Source organism: Tursiops truncatus, chromosome 13 (assembly GCF_011762595.2).
Source record: "Tursiops truncatus isolate mTurTru1 chromosome 13, mTurTru1.mat.Y, whole genome shotgun sequence".
NCBI lineage: Eukaryota > Metazoa > Chordata > Mammalia > Artiodactyla > Delphinidae > Tursiops > Tursiops truncatus.
In genome coordinates this window covers 14,940,474-14,959,216 of record NC_047046.1, presented here as the reverse complement: position 1 = coordinate 14,959,216, position 18,743 = coordinate 14,940,474, and the positions used below count along the sequence as shown (strand labels likewise).

General features: G+C 47.7%; 1 protein-coding gene across 1 annotated transcript; it reads left to right on the top strand.

Annotated features, from left to right (window-relative positions):
- Window positions 1–27: 27 nt before the first annotated feature.
- Window positions 28–18,625, top strand: DRC10 (dynein regulatory complex subunit 10). Its single transcript, XM_033836983.2, has 5 exons — window positions 28–125; window positions 10,627–11,448; window positions 14,518–14,751; window positions 16,437–16,508; window positions 17,850–18,625. The coding sequence occupies exons 2-5, from the start codon at window positions 10,720–10,722 to the stop codon at window positions 18,165–18,167; spliced, it is 1,353 nt and encodes a 450-aa protein (XP_033692874.1). The 5' UTR covers window positions 28–125; window positions 10,627–10,719; the 3' UTR covers window positions 18,168–18,625.
- Window positions 18,626–18,743: the final 118 nt, after the last annotated feature.

Genomic DNA, 18,743 nt, shown 5'->3' with positions numbered 1-18,743 from the left:
ATTTAATGGTGAAAAAGAAAGTCAATCAGACGCTGAGTCCCGCCTTCTGAGATTGGCCGGTAACCTAGCAACGCAGTCACCTCGGTGGTTACCACGGATAGAAAAACCTGAAGCCCTCGGAGCAGGTGAATGACTTTGTGGGGAAGGGCTGGGAATGATGAAGAGATGTTGAATGGGGTCTAGCCCTCAATCCTTTGGCTCTCTGAGGAATCAGTAGCCCCCCACCGTGAGCCCGTCCCCGACTCAGGATCCTGCTCTCCAGCCCCTGCCTCAGTTTGGACCTCCCTCCCAACCCCCTGCAAGGACTACTGGGCATCCTCTACTCTGCCCCTCCACTTGTCCACTTCCTCATCCGTAAAACGTGGATGATACTAGTCAAGTGGAGTCGCATCAAAGTTAACTACTTTCAAGTCAAACACAGGTGCTGGGAGTGAGAGTGTAGTTTATAAGTCCGCTACCATTCCACCCAACGGCCTATATATACATCCCAGGGTAAGCATCCAATGAAAGTGAGTGTTTAAATCAGGTAATTTTGATTACACCAATTTTGGCCTTTTGTGCTAACTTTAGAACTTAACTCCCGTCCCCGTCCTTGAAATATGATTTCATTTACATACTTAAGACAAAGGGTTTGTTGTGAGGGTTAACTAAGGCAGAAAGTAGAATAGTGGTTGCCAGGGGCTGGGGGGAGGGGAAAACGGGGAGTTATTTAATAGGTACAGAGTTTCAATTTGAGATGATGAAAAAGTTCTGGAAGAGGTGGATAGTGGTGACGGTTGCACATAGATGTGAATGTAACAATTTAATGCCACTGAATTTAAAATGGTTACAATGGTAAACTTTGTTATGTATATTTTACCACAATAATAATTTTTAAAAGCAACTATAAAGCTGGACAAAACCATCTAGTGCTATGTTAGCACACTGAAAATCAACCGAAGTCATACAACGAACTGAGAATTTTTATTCATAAAACCACCGAACTTCAAGTTTGTGCTATACTTACCTGAGACTTCTCTGATTTCCCCACCCCCAGTTCTATGGGCATAATAGTTCAACCAGGGTGGGTAGCCCCCTGAATACCAACAGCTTCACTGTTACTGTCTGATGGGGCTCACTTGGTTTGAAGGAGTACTGGCTAAAGTGGCAATCTTGGTGGGAAGAGAATAGGGGAGGTGGCAGCTGTAGCAGTCCAAGATTGTAATCCTATTTGGCACAAACAATGGAGTGAAAGCTTGGAGTTCCTGGGGAGTGAGGCAGCCATAGGGGACCTGATGAGCTCTGTGTATATCTTGGTTGACTAGAGGTTATGCGCATGTGTAGCAGAGACCAGAGCAGGCCCAAGCCACTTAATCCCTGGCCATTGGAGCCTGTGTAGATGTGCTGAGTGCGTGCTGCACTTTCCATGGGAGAACAGAAGCCTTACTGGCTCAAAGTTTGAGCACAACCTCGGACTGACTTTTGGCTGAATATTAAACTATGTGGATACAGAGGGGACCCCTAGGAAGCCAGGTTTAAAAATAAAAATATGAAAAAACAATTAAGCAGAGACATCAGTAGCTGTACATTGTGGAGGAGACCGACTTGACAGATTTAGTCCAGGAAGTAAATTACCAAACACCCAAGCAAAACAAGAACAACAATCATTAGGAAGGAAAAAAATACCGAGTTGCTACAAAAAAAAAAAATCTTCCCTCTAAAATTTCCAGTGTTCAGTAAAAATTGTGAGACGTGTGTAAACGTACTCAGGAAAAAAAAGCAGTCAACAGAAAGTGTCTCTATGTGTCCCTAGATGTTGGCTTTAGCAGACAAAGGCTTCAAAGAAGCTATTATAAATATGTTCAAAGAACTAACGGAAGCCATGTTTAAATAATTTTAAAAATGTCGGATAACAATGACCCATCAACTAGAAAATATTTAGTATTTCAGAATAGACTGTGATAAATTAAGATGCACATTATAATCCCTAAGTCAGCCACTAAGAAAACAATACAAAAAAATTTTTTTAAATCAACAGAAGAATCAAAAGAGTAGACTAAGAATATTTATTTAACACAATAAAAGGCATTAACGAAATAACACAGGAACAAAACATGAGATGAGATGAATAAAAAAACATAGGAAAATGGCAGATGTAAATCCAACTATCTGAATAATTTAATGTAAATTATTAAATGTAAATGCAAAAAACACTTCAATCAAAAGGCAGAGCTTGCCAGACTAGATTTAAAAAGTGAGACTGAACTATATGCCGCCTACAAGAGACTCACCTTAGATTCAAAGACACAAAGGAGTTGAAAGTAAAAAATTGGAATTCATGCAAAGAGTAAGCATGAGAGAGCTGAAGAGGCTATATTGCTATCAGAAAATATTGATTTTAAGACAAAAAATATTACTAGAACAAAGAGGGACATTTTATATTGATAGGAAGGTCAGTACATCAGGAAGATATAGCTAGACTGACCAAGAAAGTAAAAGACACAAATTACCAAAATCAGAACTGCAGAAACTTAAAGAATTATAAGGAATATTATGAACAACTTCATGCCAAAAAAAGACAACTTAGATAAAATGAATGAATTCCTAGAAATACAAATTATTAAAATTGACCCAAGAATAAAGAGAAAATTTGAATAGACCTATAACAAGTAAACAGATTGAATTAGAAATAAATAGTCTTCAGGAGTTCCCTGGCGGTCCAGTGGTTAAGACTCAGCACTTTCACTGCCATGGGCCTGGGTTCGATTCCTGGTCTGGGAACTAAGATCCTACAAGCTGTGTGGCGTGGCCAAAAAAAACAAATCTTCCCTCAAAGTAAAGCCCAGTGCTAGGTGTCTTCACTGGCGAATTCCAAATAGTTAAAGAAGAAAATAGTGGGAAAGTCAAGAGTGAGAAGGGGTAAGTTCTGAGGTCACTGTTCATGCCTTTTCTGAATATTATAAAGTTGTTAGTAGAAAGCAAAAACCTATCCCACAGTTCCCTTTCCCAGACTTCACCCTCTACCAAGCCTTTTGATTGAAAGAAACAGTAACAGAGGCTGCAGAGTCAGTATCAATATCCTTGCCTCCAGGCTGGATAGGCTGCCCCGGGCATCCCAGCCAGACCTCTGCCCTGGCTCAGGGAGAGGCATCCCTTGGGAACACACTCCAGGCATGGTTAGATATAAATGCCAGAGCTTTAGCTTGGGATTTTCACTTGATTTACAGTTAAAAAAAAAAAAAAAAAAATAGGGAATTCCCTGGCAGTTCAGTGGTTAGAACTCCACACCTCCACACTTTCACTGCAGGCAACACGGGTTCAGTCCCTGGTCGGAGAACTAAGATCCTGCAAGCTGCATGGCTTGGCCAAAAAAAAAAAAAAAAAAAAAATTGAATTAAAGGGGTGAGTCTTTCCTGCCTACTCAGTTGCTAAGTTCCCCACATGTACTTCTCTATTTCCCTAGGAGAAAAGAGCTCTGGGCAATGAGGCTGATACACTACGTGATTTATCCCTCAACATATAATCATCATCATCACTCCCCGTTGAAGAAAGCTTTTAACACTCCAAAGGGCTTTCCTGTCTATTAAACCATCCCTTCTCCACTCAGCTCCCTTTTGATGTGGCTAAGACAGGTGTTGTGTCACCAGGTGCCAAGGAGATAAGGGACTTGCCTAGACTTATTCCAAGAGCCCCTGACAGGAGAGAGTCATGCACCCAGGGCTCCTAAGACCCAACTTGTGAATCTGATCTTGATTCTGTAACTGATGGTGGCTTTAGATGGTGCTGAGGTCGGCTCGTCAGACAGAGCTGGGCTAGGCTTGGGCATGCCTTCCTTTGAATCTGGATAGAGCACTGGACTTAGCATGGGGGAGGCCAGGAGTTTTACAGGGAAGCCAAGCTGCTGTGGTCTAGACCAGTGGTTCTCAACCAGGAGCACCCCACCCACACTCCACAGGGACATTTGGCAACGTCTAGAGATATTTCATCTCCAACTGATCAGAGCTAATGGTGGGAGAATGGTGCTACTGGCATCAAGTGGGTGGAGGCCAGGAATGATGCTAAACATTCTACAAACACACAGGACAGCCTCCACAGGAGAGAATTATCTGACCCAAAATGTCAGTAGTGTGAAGATTGAAAAACCCCGTTCTGCACTGGTATTTTCACACAAGACAAGTGCTACACACACACACACACACACACACACACACACACACACACACCCCTTTTCCCTTCAGGCCCTAGTTAGTGGAACTGAAAGTAAAAGGGATTGAAAATCAAGACCATTTGAAATACAGAGCATCAGGGAAAAGTATCTCTTTGACCTTAGCTCTCAAATAATCACAGCAGGTTATATCCTATGACCAATCAAATGCCTTTAATATGGGGGCTTTTGAACACAAGTTGTTTTTGTTTTTGTTTTTGTCTTTTTGGCTGCGTTGGGTATTTGTTTCTGCGCACGGGCTTTCTCTAGTTGTGGCGAGCGGGGGCTGCTGTTTGTTGCAGTGCACGGCCTTCTCATTGCGTGGCTTCTCTTGTTGCGGAGCATGGGCTCTAGCCGCGTGGGCTTCAGTAGTTGTGGCTTGCAGGCTCTAGAGCGCAGGCTCAGTAGTTGTGGCACACGGGATTAGTTGCTCCGCGGCATGTGGGGTCTTCCCGGACCAAGGATCAAACCCGTGTCTCCTGCACTGGCAGGTGGATTCCTAACCACTGCGTCACCAGGGAAGTCCCTTTTTTTTTAACCACAAGCCAGACAAAGAAATACATTTTCCTCCTTGATCCAGCAGACGCCTGTTTAAATACAAAAAAATACTTACTACATGCAGTGCACTATGATATTTTCTATTCTATTTCATTTATTTTTAATGCTAGTCTCAACAGGCGAATTGATTCCACCAGTCACTAAAGGGTCATGGTTTAAAAAAGACTCTCCTACAACATAATCTGTCAGTCAGGAAAAGCCAGTGTTTTACATTTGCTAAGATTACGATTTAAATACATATATATATTTAAGTGGGGGAAGTTTATTTTAGAAGAATCTAAATTCACTGCTAAGAAATTCTTCCTTATGTCTGAAACAACCTAAGTGATACTATCCACAGTTGGATATGACCAGAAATAAACACATCGAAAACCACACTGCCAAAAGAGGAATTAAGGATTGTGATGAATTCATTTGTAAGGGGGAAGAGTCTGGAAAATGGTGAGCAGTTTAAGGGATCTCTGTCCTCCTCCATTACTAACTGAAAGTCATGAATAATGCAGAAACCTGCAAAATTAAAAACAGAAATAGTAAAAAGGAGTAAAAAATGGATCCATGTTGGCTCTTTATAAACCTTTCTGCACAAAAACAAATATATATTATATTTGGAAAAATACATGTTCTATTTTTAAAAGTATTCAAATGTTAATATTAAATTGTATCATTTGGAAGGTCATCCTAAAATCTCAACATGATTGAGTCAGGACTTCATTTCACACTCACATCAGTTTTATCAAGCGTGGGTTCTGTTACTGTCCCCACATTACAGGTGAGGAAGCCGAAGATGCTTAGAGACGTTCATTGACTTGCCTGAAGCCACACAGCAAGGAAGTGTTGATCCCCTAGGACTGAACTTCAAACTTGCCTGACATGGGAACCCACAAACTTAATCACTGGGCAGCAGGCTCATGTTTTCCCATTCAGCTTCAGAGATGAGAGTCCAGAAGGTCAAGTGAATTTGCTCAGGGCTATAACCGTGGCCAGTGGCCAGTAGAGAGTTGTTGATTATAACCAGCAGCTTAGAGATCTGTCCCTGGGAGCACATTCCCTCCCAACCTCAGTCACTATTCAGGGTCCTCTGTCGCCAAAGCACAGGATAACGCTGGAGCCTGCGGCCACAGAGCCATCACCACCGATGCAATCCAGTCTGTTAATACCTGCAGTGTTCACTGCTTCAGCTCCAGCCCCGGAACCTTCTGCAAGCCAAATGTCATCCATGAAACATGGGTTCTCTAAAAGGACAAGATAGGATTGGGTAATACTTCAAAAGCGGTGATAGAGGGAATTCCCGGGAGGTCCAGTGGTTAAGACTCTGCACTTCCACTGCAGGGGGTGCGGGTTTGATCCCTGGTCCCTGGTCGGGGACCTAAGATCCTGCATGCCGCACAGCGCAGCCAAAAAAAAAAAAAAAAGTGGTGATAGGAGAAAAAATGCAACTAAACCATGAAAAAGAGAAAACAAAATATATTTAAATCTTTTACATTAAAATTCCAAGCCCTGTGTCCAGGGATGGGAAACAACTCATATAGGCCAGATCTTGGCCCACCACTTTCACTATTGAAATGTGACACTATTTTCTGGTTCTAATTCAGGACAGAACATATTTTGTGAAATAACATTATCCTATGATGCCAACATCACCCTGTGGGGAAACAGAGCTGTTGTTGAAGCTGGGTCTGCCATCTCTCCATTTATTCAACAGTGCTTTCCTGAGCGCCTACTGTAGGATAGTTGCTTGGGAGATAGCAGTCTTCATCATGAATGTCCTGCCCTTTCCAGCCCCTCACCTTCCCCACTCTAGACCTGGAAGGCTCACATAAAGCCTAGAGCGTTCTGAAAAAAAGCTAGCTGGGTGGTTCACAGGCCAGTTGGATCTTCCTGAGGCTGAAAGGAAAAGTGCTGCTGCTTCGAAGGCAAAACCTCTGCCCATTAACCCAGCAGGTAGGTGGAGGAATCGGGACTAAGCGACCAAGAGTCCCTTAGCCATCAAGGACTCCTCTGAGTCATAAGCAGAACATCAGGATACAGGTGAAAGCACGGAGTGTAGGTCTTGAAGTCGTGGGGTGGGTGAAAATTGTGCCTCTCAGAAACATGACAGAACTGTCAAAAGCACATGAAGTCAGCTAAGCAAATTATAACATCCACAATGTGTTATCAAATTGATGGCCATAAAGTTCATACTATTCCTTTGTTATCTTTTTAACATCCACAGGATCAGTAGAAATGGCCCCTCTTTCTTTCCTGATATTAGTACCTTGTCTCTTCTCTCTTTTTCTTAGTGTGTCTTTAACATCTCCCTACTGTTTGCTAATCTTGCTTTTTTAGCAAGACAGAGATCTGGTCTCAGACCCATCCTTCCTGGGTCACAGTATCTAGCTGGAATGAAATAACACCAGGATGTAGACATTGTTATCTTCTGTTTCATGAAAGTGAAACAGATTTTCCAGTTATAGCAAGGTATAAAGTTTCCTTTTTAAGGAAAAGTACTTAAGGAGGAACATGAACATGTATTTAAAGAAAACAATTGAGTTGATAATAGTACAGCTTGGCCTAGAGATTTGGCAGAAATCACAAAGGTGGCATTCCAGCGAGAGAGATTTGGGCAACACTGAATTAGAACCAGCCATCATGAAGGCATCTTTCTTGCCCCATCAGTTCTGCTCCAACAATCCCCATGTCGTGATCAGTTACAAGGTATGTCTTGGTAATTCGCTGATAATAAAGTTCCAAAGTATGTGAATGATTGACTCCAAAATATAAAAATCAATGAGAGATGATTCAAAGCTTACCCTAAAATAATTTAATCCCTCTCCCTCCTTCACCCGCATTCTGATAAGCTTTTTTTTTTTTTGCCACGTGGCTTGTGGGATCTTAGTTCCCCAACCAGGGATCGAACCCAGGCCCATGGCAGTGAAAGTGCCGAGTCTTGACCACTGAACCGCCAGAGAATTCCTGATAAGCTTTCTTAAGTGAGGAGAAAGCAATGGGGTGGCAGCTCTGCACTGTGAACTGTGTCTAATCCCAGGTGTACCCATGGGAACGTGACACCGGGAGGAAGACTGTGAGGCACTAGACAGAAAGGTGAATCAAGTCTAGCATTTATAAGTAGTATAATATAATATGAAGTAATGCAATATAATATAACGTATTGTATTATATATGCACATATAACAACAAATATGCATATTCGTGTTAAATAGATTGAATGCTATAGGAATCGAGTTGTGAACCCATCTCTTCTCTATACCTCTACTTAACAGGACTCACTGAAACTGGACCAGCAAAGAATTAGTCTATAAATCATGATTCTAATTTTTCCACCATAGAAGTCAATCTTAAAATCAAGAGGCTGGACAGAATAGTGGTTATGGGATGCGGACTCCTAAGACAGACTGCCTGGGCTGAAATCCCAGCTCTGTGACTTACATGCTGTAAACTAGTAGAAACAGCTAACCTCCCTCTGCCTTCCTTTCCTCTTCTGGAAAATGGACGTAATGAAAACACCTACCCCAGGAGGCTGTTGTGAAGAATAAAGGAGTTAATTTGTATAAAGCATTTAGAACAGTGGTCGGTACATAGTAAGTTCTCAAGAGTTAGTTCGTTTTTTTGTTTGTTTTTTGTTTTTTCGGGGCCACACCGCGTGGCTTGTGGGATCTTAGTTCCCTGACCAGGGATCAAACCCAGGCCCCTGCAGCGAGAGTGTGGAGTCCTAAGCACTGGACGCCAGGGAAGTCCCAGGAATTAGCTAGAATTTAATGGCATTTCTTAAAATGAGATGCTCCCCACCCCCACATAAACCTCTCTTTCTCCCTCTCTCCCTCTCCCTCTCTCTCTCTCTCTCTCCCTCTCTCTCTTTCTCTCCCCCCCCACCTCTCTCTCTCCCTCTCTCTCCCTCTCTCCCTTCAATTTGTTTTTTCACACCCTCTGACTTCTCCATGGACCAGTGCTGGATTTGCAGGGTACTTGTAGGGTAGTTGGGTTTTCTTCTCCTTTTTCTCCCCGGGGGAACAAAATATAATTTACCTCAAACCTTTTTTTTTTTCTTCAAAATGTTCCGAGAGGGAAAGTAAAACATCCAACAAGCTTATCTGAGTGAAAACAGGTATAATTTGCATGATAAAGATATATTTCCATTTATAAAGTTCATCAGCAGAATTAATGACAAATAAAGGGAAGATCCAATTAAAGTCCCCCCTCCATTAACAACCTTGTTTCACTCTTAGGGCAAGAATTTTAAAAGGAGAGGCTTAAGTTGGAAATGACTGAAATATTAAGGTTCGTGGCATTAATGAAGTGATCATATTAGAATTCAAGGAAAGGAGATTCTCCAGTGATTTTTGTAATCAGAGTCAGATGCATTTCCCCCAATTCCAGTTCCACCAGCTTTTTCTCGTTCACCCAAATGAGCTGTCAGGAACTGACGGGCGTCATCATAATCAAAGAAAACAAGTTTGCCCTTTAAAGCAAAGAGGTAATTTGGCTGAAAGCAAATTGGAAACATTTCCCATAACGTTGCATTTGCAGCCGCAATCTCTAAAGAATTTGAGAGTTTTGATTTATGCTTGAGAGCCTTGGGGGACCATGGGGAGAAGTGAGTTCATTAAACACTTGGTTCACATTCGTTCTGTGGCCCATAGGGCAGAGATCCTTCATTCCCCGGGGAGGCTGAGGAAGCTCCATGGCTGTCCCTAAAATGTTATTTTCAGGAAAAGCCTTAAGGAACTCACGAGATTGATTGGGGAACAGGAAGCAGGTGGGAATCAAGGAGATGCAAGATAATGCCCTCTGCCCCAGTCCTCAGCCCCCAGAGGCTTCTGGTTTGTTTTTTTTAAAAATAAATTTATTTATTTATATTTTTGGCTGCGTTGGGTCTTCGTTGCTGCATGCGGGCTTTCTCTAGTTGCGGCGAACGGGGGCTACTCTTCATTGCAGTGCACAGGCTTCTCATTGCGGTGGCTTCTCTTGTTGTGGAGCATGGGCTCCCAGCGCACGGGCTTCAGTAGTTGCGGCATGTGGGCTCAGTAGTTGTGGCTCATGGGCTTAGTTGCTCCGTGGCATGTGGGATCTTCCCGGACCGGGGCACGAACCCGTGTCCCCTGCATCGGCAGGCGGACTCTCAACCACTGCGCCACCAGGGAAGACCCCCACCCCGATTTTTTTAATCCATTCTTAAAAGCCAATGCAAATGCGCCGTGCTGGTCCTCATGCTGTTCGCTCTCGGCACCATTATTTGCTTGTCCCTCTTCTGCTCTGTCTCCAGCTGCTGACCCCTGCGGGCTGCATTGCCCAGGCTCCCTTGTCGCTGGTTTCCCACTGGATTTGGTCAGTGGGAGGCACTGATGTTAGATTGGAAGGCTGGACAAAGGGAGAAACCAGATTTCTCCTCTTCTCTCTGCTTTGGGCTGCATTTCCGGCAGTGGCCACAGCTCCACTGGGGCTATAGTGACTCCTGGACAGGAAATGGCTGTGGCTCCAGCTTCCCCTGGGTGGCCCTGATCCCCAAACCCACCGCTTCCTCCTCCTTCGTGGTTTCCTGCAATTGACAATCGCTGGGTGGCTTTCCCTTCCCCTGATTGGCCTCTCAATTCTTCCATCACCCACGTAACTGGTTGCTGTGTTTGAATACCTAGAATGATGTCTGTATTCCTGGTTGGTCCCTGCCTGACACATGTGCCTGAGACCCAGCTCCACATATGGTCCCCTTACCCTTGGGGCCCTGAGCACTGTTACAAAGCTAAACGCGGCTTTCCTTGAGAGGTTCTGTGTAAAGGCTGCAGAGCACCTAAGACAAACTCTCCACGTCAACAGTTTACGGCTGCTGTGGCCACACCAGCCGTCCCGAAGTCAGCCTGACTCTGCTGACTACCTACTCCTTCCTTTTTCAGGGTTGCCAGAGACAATAAAAGCAGGAAGCCCAGATAGTCTACCAAAGTCTCAATCTCTCAGGGCGTACAAAGGCGAAGAAGACCGCTCATAAAATGGCTTTGGACATCCTTGCCGTGGGCCCTCTCTACGAAGACCCTGACGTCAACAGAGTAAGGCTGATAGCACAGACAACCAAAAACTCCACCGCCCCGCCAAAACGCTTGCCTCCTATCAAGACCAAACTCACCACCATCGAGACCAAGAGGATCATGTCCATCCTGGACGAGACCATTCACAAGGTGGAGTTGGTGACCCTGCTGTCATACGTGGCATCCAGTTCCAAGAATTCGGAGGGGATGCTGGGGGAGGACATCATGAAAGCAGTGAGAGAGCACCAGGACCTTTGCCAGATCCTCGTGGATCGTGTCAGTTACCTGCAGGAGGAAGAAAGGCAGTTGCAGGAGGAAGAAGAGTTCGAGGATGAACCGTCGTTCCGAGACCGTGTCCTCTCCATAGAGGTGCAGAAATCCCACCTCCCACCCCTTATGCAGCAGATCAAAGGATCCACCAAGAACATCGTGAGACTCCTGCTCAGTAGCCCCCAGGCTGCCAGGCTGTTGCAGGTGCAGACCCTGGGCAGAAGTGTGGAAGCCCAGAGTTTTATTGATAGCCTGGTAGAACTCCGAGGTTTCCTGTTTGAGAAGCTACTCACTAGTCCCATGGAAGCCAGAGACAAGACTCAGTTCATCCAGGACATCACCAGACGGAATCAGAGGAACCAAGAAATCATCGATACTCTGGAAAATGAATTGGCAGCCTGCGTGAGGAACAGGGATGCAGAGGTATCACTGCACAGTATTGGTCAGGTTATAGGAGGAGCCCCAGGGAGGAGTCCAAATCTTTTGGCAGTTGGGTTTTTTCCTCAGTGATTTAAATAGCTGTTTTCATTCTTTTACTCCATAAATATTGTTTTGAGCACTTACCGGATGCCAGGTCTTATAAATGATGAGTCCACATGGTCCCAGCCTCATGGAGTTCATGATAGGGAAGGTAGGTCTTAAAGAGCTGATTTAATTACAGTTTTGAGAAGTACAAGGAAGGGTAAGTATAGGGTGCTATAAGAGAGTGTTATAGGAGACCTGAACTTGGAACTCAGGGATGTTGAAGCCAAGACATGGAGAATGAGAGGGAGTGAACCAGGCGAGTGAGGTAGAGAGAGACCTTCCAGGCCAAGGCTGGGTAGTAAATACTTAACTTAAGGCTTTGCTCGCAGATTACACAGGGCCTTTGAGGCCTAATCGAGGAATGTGGTCTTTGTCCTGAGGGTAAGGGGCAGGTAGGAGGGGTGGAAGCTCTAGAAGAATTTTTAAGAGGGGAAAGGATAACATGATCCCAACCTAACAAGACACATACTACGTGTTATTCTTCTTTTGTGGAGCACAGGCTCCGGACGCGCAGGCTCAGTGGCCATGGCTCACGGGCCCAGCCGCCCCGCGGCATGTGGGATCTTCCCGGACCGGGGCACGAACCCGTGTCCCCTGCATCGGCAGGTGGACTCTCAACCACCGCGCCACCAGGGAAGCCCCTATGTGTTATTCTTTACACACAGTTTCGCACTAACAGCTAGCAAAGTCCCTGGGAAGTGGCGTGTAAGTATAGGTTTGGCTGCTAAATCAGAGACCCCAAATAATAGTGGCTTAGTCAAGCTGGTGGTGTATTTCTGTTTAACAGAGAGCTGGCACGGAAGCTCTGCTTCGTAAACTCGTCAGGGGCCCAGGTTCCTTGCTGCTGGCTTCTCTGCTGCCCCCCACATGGGGCTTCTAACTGTGGACCCAGAAGGTTGCTCCAGCCTTCCACCGTCATGTCACCACTGGTCCAGCCAGCAGGAAGGAGGAAAGGGGAGGAGGGGACTTTGTCCTACCCTTTTGGGACATCACCTAGAAGCAGCGTTCATATAGTTCTTAGCTACACCCAGTGCTGGAGATGCTGGGAAAGTGGTCTGTAGCTGGGGCCGCCTTCCCAGTGAAACATTCTGCTCTACAGCCTTTCTGGGGAGAACAGGTCCTGGGGGACAGCCAGCCAGCACTGTCACATTTTCATCGCCCTGTGATAGATGAGAGATCAAGGCCACGCTCCCTCCCTGATGTACTAGCTCGGGGGGTCCCCCCTTCCTTATGTTCTCTCCGACTTTGTCCTGTACAGCATTCATCAGGGTTTGTTGATGACTGTGTGATGATTTGATGATACGATTGGGGTCTGGCTCCCCCACAAGAGAACAGGGACCTTGTCTCTCTTGGCCCTCCACTGGGTCCCTAGTGGGCCTGGCACAAAAAGGGGGACAAGGTAATTATCTGCTGAGTAGAAAGATGACAGGCTCCTGGGTGCTCAGGGGAGACCACTCATAGGTTGGAGGGGTGTCACCTAGGGAGAGGAAGAGGACTTCCAAGTGGCTTTGCTGGTCTCATTCGGGTAGTGGAAACAGCTTGGGGCTGCCAAGTTGGACAGATCTGGGGTCAAATTCCATTTCTGCCAGGTGGGCAGATTTCATCAGGTCACTGGATCTCAGTGTAAAATGAGAGGCTGACACCAATAAGGCATGTTGAGGGGTCCACAAGAAAAGCTCTGACTGCGAATAGTACTGCCTGCTTCAAACCCAACCCCTGAAGGCTGAAGACTTGCCCACAGGACAGGCTTGCCTCAAACCCCTCCCCACCCCGCCTCCCACTCCCTGAGTACAGGAAGTGAGCTCAGACCCGCTGCAGCCCTGCTGCCAGCTGCCCCCAGCCCGAGGCTGCTGGCCTGAGCCAGCCACAGCACCGGTGTGTTCAGAGGGACACCCTAGCACTTGTGATCAGCCTTTGGAGTTTATTTACGAAACAGCGGTGCCCCCCAACCCCAATTCCTGTTTTATTTTACTTTATTTTATTTTTATTTATTTATTTTTAACATCTTTGTTGGAGTATAACTGCTTTACACTGGTGTGTTAGTTTCTGCTTTATAACAAAGTGAATCAGTTATACATATACATATGTTCCCATATCTCCTCCCGCTTGCGTCTCCCTCCCACCCTCCCTATCCCACCCCTCTAGGTGGTCACAAAGCACTGAGCTGATCTCCCTGTGCTATGCGGCTGCTTCCCACTAGCTATCTATCTTACGTTTGGTAGTGTACATATATGTCCATGCCACTCTCTCACTTCGTCCCAGCTTACCCTGCCCCCTCCCCATATCCTCAAGTCCATTCTCTAGTAGGTCTGTGTCTATGCCCGTCTTACCCCTAGGTTCTTCAGAACCTTTTTTTTTTTTAGATTCCATATATATGTGTTAGCATACGGTAATTTTTTTTCTCCTTCTGACTTACTTCACTCTGCATGACGGACTCTAGGTCCATCCACCTCACTACAACCAATTCCTGTTTTAGAACCGACTGAGGGTCACGAGCCAAGCCAGGCCCTCAAGGGGAGAGCGGGGTGGGGGGGGCAATCCCTGTGGTGTGTGTTTATCCCACACTTTCATGCATCGCGCCAAGTGTCCCTGGCAACTAGGCACTCCCCTGCTGTGCCCCGGCAGGAGCGTCGCGCTGTCGCAGACCTCTCCTCCTGTGACCCCGCTCAGGCGCGCCTGTGCACTTCACACACGCCGGGAAATAGAGGACGGTGGCCAGACAGCCTGTCTGGATCAGACAGACCCGGCTTCAAATTCCATCTCAGCTGCACAACCCCAGACAGACTCAACCCCCGTGAGCCTCAGTTTCCCGGTCTCTAGGCAGGCTGTCCCCGTCCTCCGGGGCCAGGGCTGGGATTTGGTGAGGTAGTAGCGCCCCGTCCTGAGGGGGCTGCAGGCACGCCAACCTCTCCTGCGATGGCTCATGATCGCGGAGGTATCCTGGAGCCTCTCTTCTTCCTGGCCCAGGTGGAGAAGGAGAACGTCGTGATCCAAGAACTGAAAAACCACCTGCACCAGCTGCCCAAGCTCTCAGAGAACAGCCTCCTTCGCACCAAGAAGGAGGCCAAGAAGCAGCAGAAGGCGGACTTCCGGGCCTCGCAGGCCCGGGTGGCCAAGACCCAGCAGGAGATCCTGCTGCTGCAGGCGCAGTTCAACAGCCTGGTCATGGAGAACTGGGAGGCAGAGCAGGCGCTGAGGAAGGTGCCCCGGGGAAGCGGGGCGGTGGGGGCAATGGGGCCACTGGGGCAGGGGAGGGGGCGAAGGGAGGGCCAGGCGCAGGGCTTGGGGTGGGGGGCAGGGCTGCTTCAGCCGCCCGGGGCGCAGCTCCCTGGGGAGAAGGGTGCAGGGAAGCCCAGGATGGACACAGTATCCCTTGGGAGGCAGGAGGGAGCAGCACACAGGCCAGGGACTGGGGGCAGAGAGATCAGGTCCTGCTGCAGGCCAGCTCTGTGACCTTGGGCAAGTTCCTGAACTCCTCTGGGCCCCACAAGGAGGATGATACCCACCTGTCCTGCAAAGGAAATGAAGGCGCACAGAAACCTCTGGCAAATCTCTTAACTCCCTCTGAGCCTTAGTTTTCACATTTTTAAAATGAAAGTGATTGAATAGGCCTTAATGAGTTGCTATGAGAATTAGATGGGATGATGGGGAGGCAGCTGGCAGCACCTAGTCGGTGCTCAATAAATATCCTTTTTTCAACTGCCTTCTCCATCGTCTCAGCCAGGACCCAGGCCCAGCATGCACCCAGTTTGCTTCCGAATCCCTTTCCTCACAAAGGGCACCCTTTCTAACACTTGTTCTCAGATTCGTTTTTGTTTCACTACACTTTTGAGCATCTAATGGAAGCACCTGGCCTCTCCCCCATGAAAAGGCACAGAAGCACATACCCATGGTGGGGGGCAATGCTTGGGTTACAGGCCCCCTGAAGCCAGCCCATCCGTGGTGCCCAAGTTATGACCTCTTGCACTGTAGGACTAAGGAGCTGATTTTTTTTTTTTTAATTGAGGTGAAATTCACATAACATAAAATATAACCGTTTAAAGTTATTCAGTGGCACTTAGTATATTCACAATGTCGGACAACCACAACCTTTATCTAGTTCCAAGATATTTTCATCACCTCCAGATAAAACCCTGTACTCATTAAGTAGCTTCTCCACCCGCCTCCCCCCAGTCCCTGGCAACCACTCATCTACTTTTTATCTCTATGGATTTGCCTATGCTGGACTCTTCACGTAAATGGAATCATACAATATGTGGTCTTTCGTGTCTGGCTTCTTTCACTTAGCCTTGCACTTTCAAGGTTCATCCACGTAGCATTTACCAATACTTCACTCCTTTTTATGGCAGAATAGCATTCCACTGTATGTACAGGAGCTGATCTTTTAAAAACAAAATTAGATCACGTTCCTCCACTGTATCTAAATCCACCCAACAGCTTCCACTCTCCCTTACGTTAGAAACCAAACTCCTTCCACTGCTGACACTCCCTCTGTGACACAGCTTCTCACTCTGAGCTCAATGGGACCATTCTCCTCCCCGGCCACGCCATTCCAGCCACACTGGCTCAGTTCCTACTCTTTAAACATCACCAGCTTGTTCCCACCGCAGGGCCTTTGCACCTGCTGCTCCCTCTGCCTACAATGTTCTGGAGCTGGACTGCTGGCTTCAAATCCAAGCTCCACCACCCATCAGCTCTGTAATCTTGGGCCAAGTGAGTTAGCACATCTGATCCTCCGTGTCCTTGCCTGTGAAATGGAGAACATACCTTGTGATGTGGATTCAGGAGGCGAGGCGTGAGGCAGGGCCTGCTGACGCAGAGCGGGCTGAGTGCTTTTTATTGTTAATATTAGTCCATCACACAATGACTAATTGAATTTTTTTTAGAAAAAATATAAAGTGGAAACGGAAATTGAGAACTGGATCCAGAAATACGATTTGGAGATGAGTGAAAAGCAGGTATCTGTCTGCCTAAGTCTCTCTCAAGTGTGTTTCCCAAGATCCTCTAGGAATGGGGGTGAGGGGTGGAGAAGAGAAGCCCTAGTATGGTCCATGGTCTATGCCAAGTTCTGGGCCTCTCCAGAGTGGCTTCCCTGCCCCTTCCTTAGGCTCAAGGGTTTGTCTAGCCTGGGGCAGTAAGGGGAGCCATGGGAAAGGAAGGAGCCAGAAGCTGTGAGCCACTAAGATGTGCTTGACACCAGGCCCGAAGATCCTGGCTCCATCTACTGTCAATATCCTAGACTCCCTGTTCCCTTCTGCTCAGCTCCTGCTAGCAGCCCCCTAAGCAGGGACTCATCCCCATGGGGTTCAAGCATTCACCTCCACCACTTCACTCAGGAACTTTCTACCGAGTGTTTAGATGTGCCCGGTGCTGGGCTCCAGCGGTCAACAAAGTCCCCATTGTCATCTGGAGGTTCTACTCTAGTGGCACTTACTCGCTGTGTGACCCTAAGCAAGGAACTTGACCTTTCTGAGCCCATTTCTGCATGTGATCACAGTAACACCCACGCTGGAACCATGGTGGGGATTTAACGAGTCACTGTTGTCACAGGTGCTTGTACAGCACAGGATCTGGCCTGGAGGAGGTGCTCCAGGGAATAGTAGCCTAAAAACGGGGTGCCCTTAAGCCTCCACCCAGCTCTGTGATAACATCGGTGGCCCACAGCCCCGACTTTGGGGCAGGGAGGCCTGGTGAGCACTGGAAGTGACATAAGCCTCTGAGTGGTCAATGTCAGGTGTGCTGTCTGATCCTGAGTGCTCTACGAAGGGGGAGACTGGAGGCTGTGCTCTTGTTTCTCTGTTCCCAATGAGGGTGGTGGGTGAATGATGGCAGAGACCGAGTCCACTTAGCTCTGTGTTTTCTGGAAGTACTTTTCTTCTGGTAGATGCCTGGTGGGAGCGGGGGGGATGGACGTTGCATCCATCCTGTCATTTAATCCTGGAAATAGCTCCCACCCCTGCTCCTGGGTTTGGAATTGTCCCCATGTTTCAGATGAGGGAAAATGACGGCTTGAAAGGTGAAGCCCCTCGAGATGTGGCTGAGCTGGGATTGGAAGCCCAGCCTGCCCAGCCCACGAGCCGTGTTCTTTCCTCCTTCCTGACCTATTTCAGCTGGGTCCCACCGCAAACTCAGATGGACCGCATCAGCTCTCCCTTTCTCATCTGGGCCTCAGATGCAGAAAGGCTTAGCGTAGGCGGTATTGCTGGGGGCGGAAGCGCCTTCGGGAAGGGTGGGAACAGAAGAGGGTGGCAGGCGGTGCTCTGTGCCTGGAGACACCTACCCCCTGCCTGTCACCCCAGGATGAGTACGAGGAGTTGGATATCATCCACAAGGAGGAGAAGCTGCAGCTGGAGGAGCTGAAGAGACGGCATGACGTGCTGGTGGAAGAGTTCTCCCAGATCCAGGCCGAGCAGGAGATCAACGCCAAGAAGAGGCTGGAAGCCGAGCAGGAGATGGTGCACATGGTGCGGGCTGCCATGCTCATCCAGGCCCTGTGGAGGGGCTACCTGGTCCGCTCCATGCTCAGGTCCAAGAAGAGGAAGTGGAGCAAGAGCAGAGGGAAGGACAAGGGCAAGGGCGAGGGCAAGGGCAAGGGCAAGGGCAAGGGCAAGAAATGAGTCCCTCCCCCCAGCCTGCCCAGACCCCTGCCCTCACCAAGATCTTACCTCTCACTCAAGAGCCGGCCTGGAAGCCCCTGGGATGTGGAGCCCTGCGATTCATGGCCTTAACACTTTTTCAAAATTAAAAACACTTTTAAACCACAGCCTACAAATAAACTTCACTTTACCCAGGGCCATTGGGTGCGTGTCCATGCTGCAGGTGCCGTTTCCACGAGGGGAACACACAGGCTGGGTGTCAGCACGTAACCATTCCTTCCTTTAGCCTCGCTGGGAAGCTGGACCTTGGGCTGCATCTCCCTCGGTCCCAGCCCAGAAGCTGCCATGACTGCGATGGACACATCACCCACCAGGACAGCTGGGTGTGGGTCACAGCTGCCCACAGGGGAGGGCGGGGCAGGCAGAGAACTCCAGGAGGAAGAGGGAGGATTTCAGGCTGCACTCTGCCCCTGCTCTGGATATCAATTTGCCCACAACCTCTCCCTGGTTTAGCACCGTGAAAGCTCAGGGGTCCTGAGGTCATAAACCAGCAACCTCACATTAGCCTTATTTGGTGTCCAGGTAGTTGAAGAATAT

What these genes read in the sequence shown, in the direction of transcription:
- DRC10 (XM_033836983.2), top strand. Translation starts at nt 10,720, where the DNA reads ATGGCTTTGGACATCCTTGCCGTGGGCCCTCTCTACGAAGACCCTGAC. An exon ending in CAGAGCAGGCGCTGAGGAAG is followed by an intron (nt 14,752 to 16,436) that starts GTGCCCCGGGGA and finishes AATTTTTTTTAG; the next exon opens with AAAAAATATAAAGTGGAAAC. An exon ending in TGGAGATGAGTGAAAAGCAG is followed by an intron (nt 16,509 to 17,849) that starts GTATCTGTCTGC and finishes CTGTCACCCCAG; the next exon opens with GATGAGTACGAGGAGTTGGA.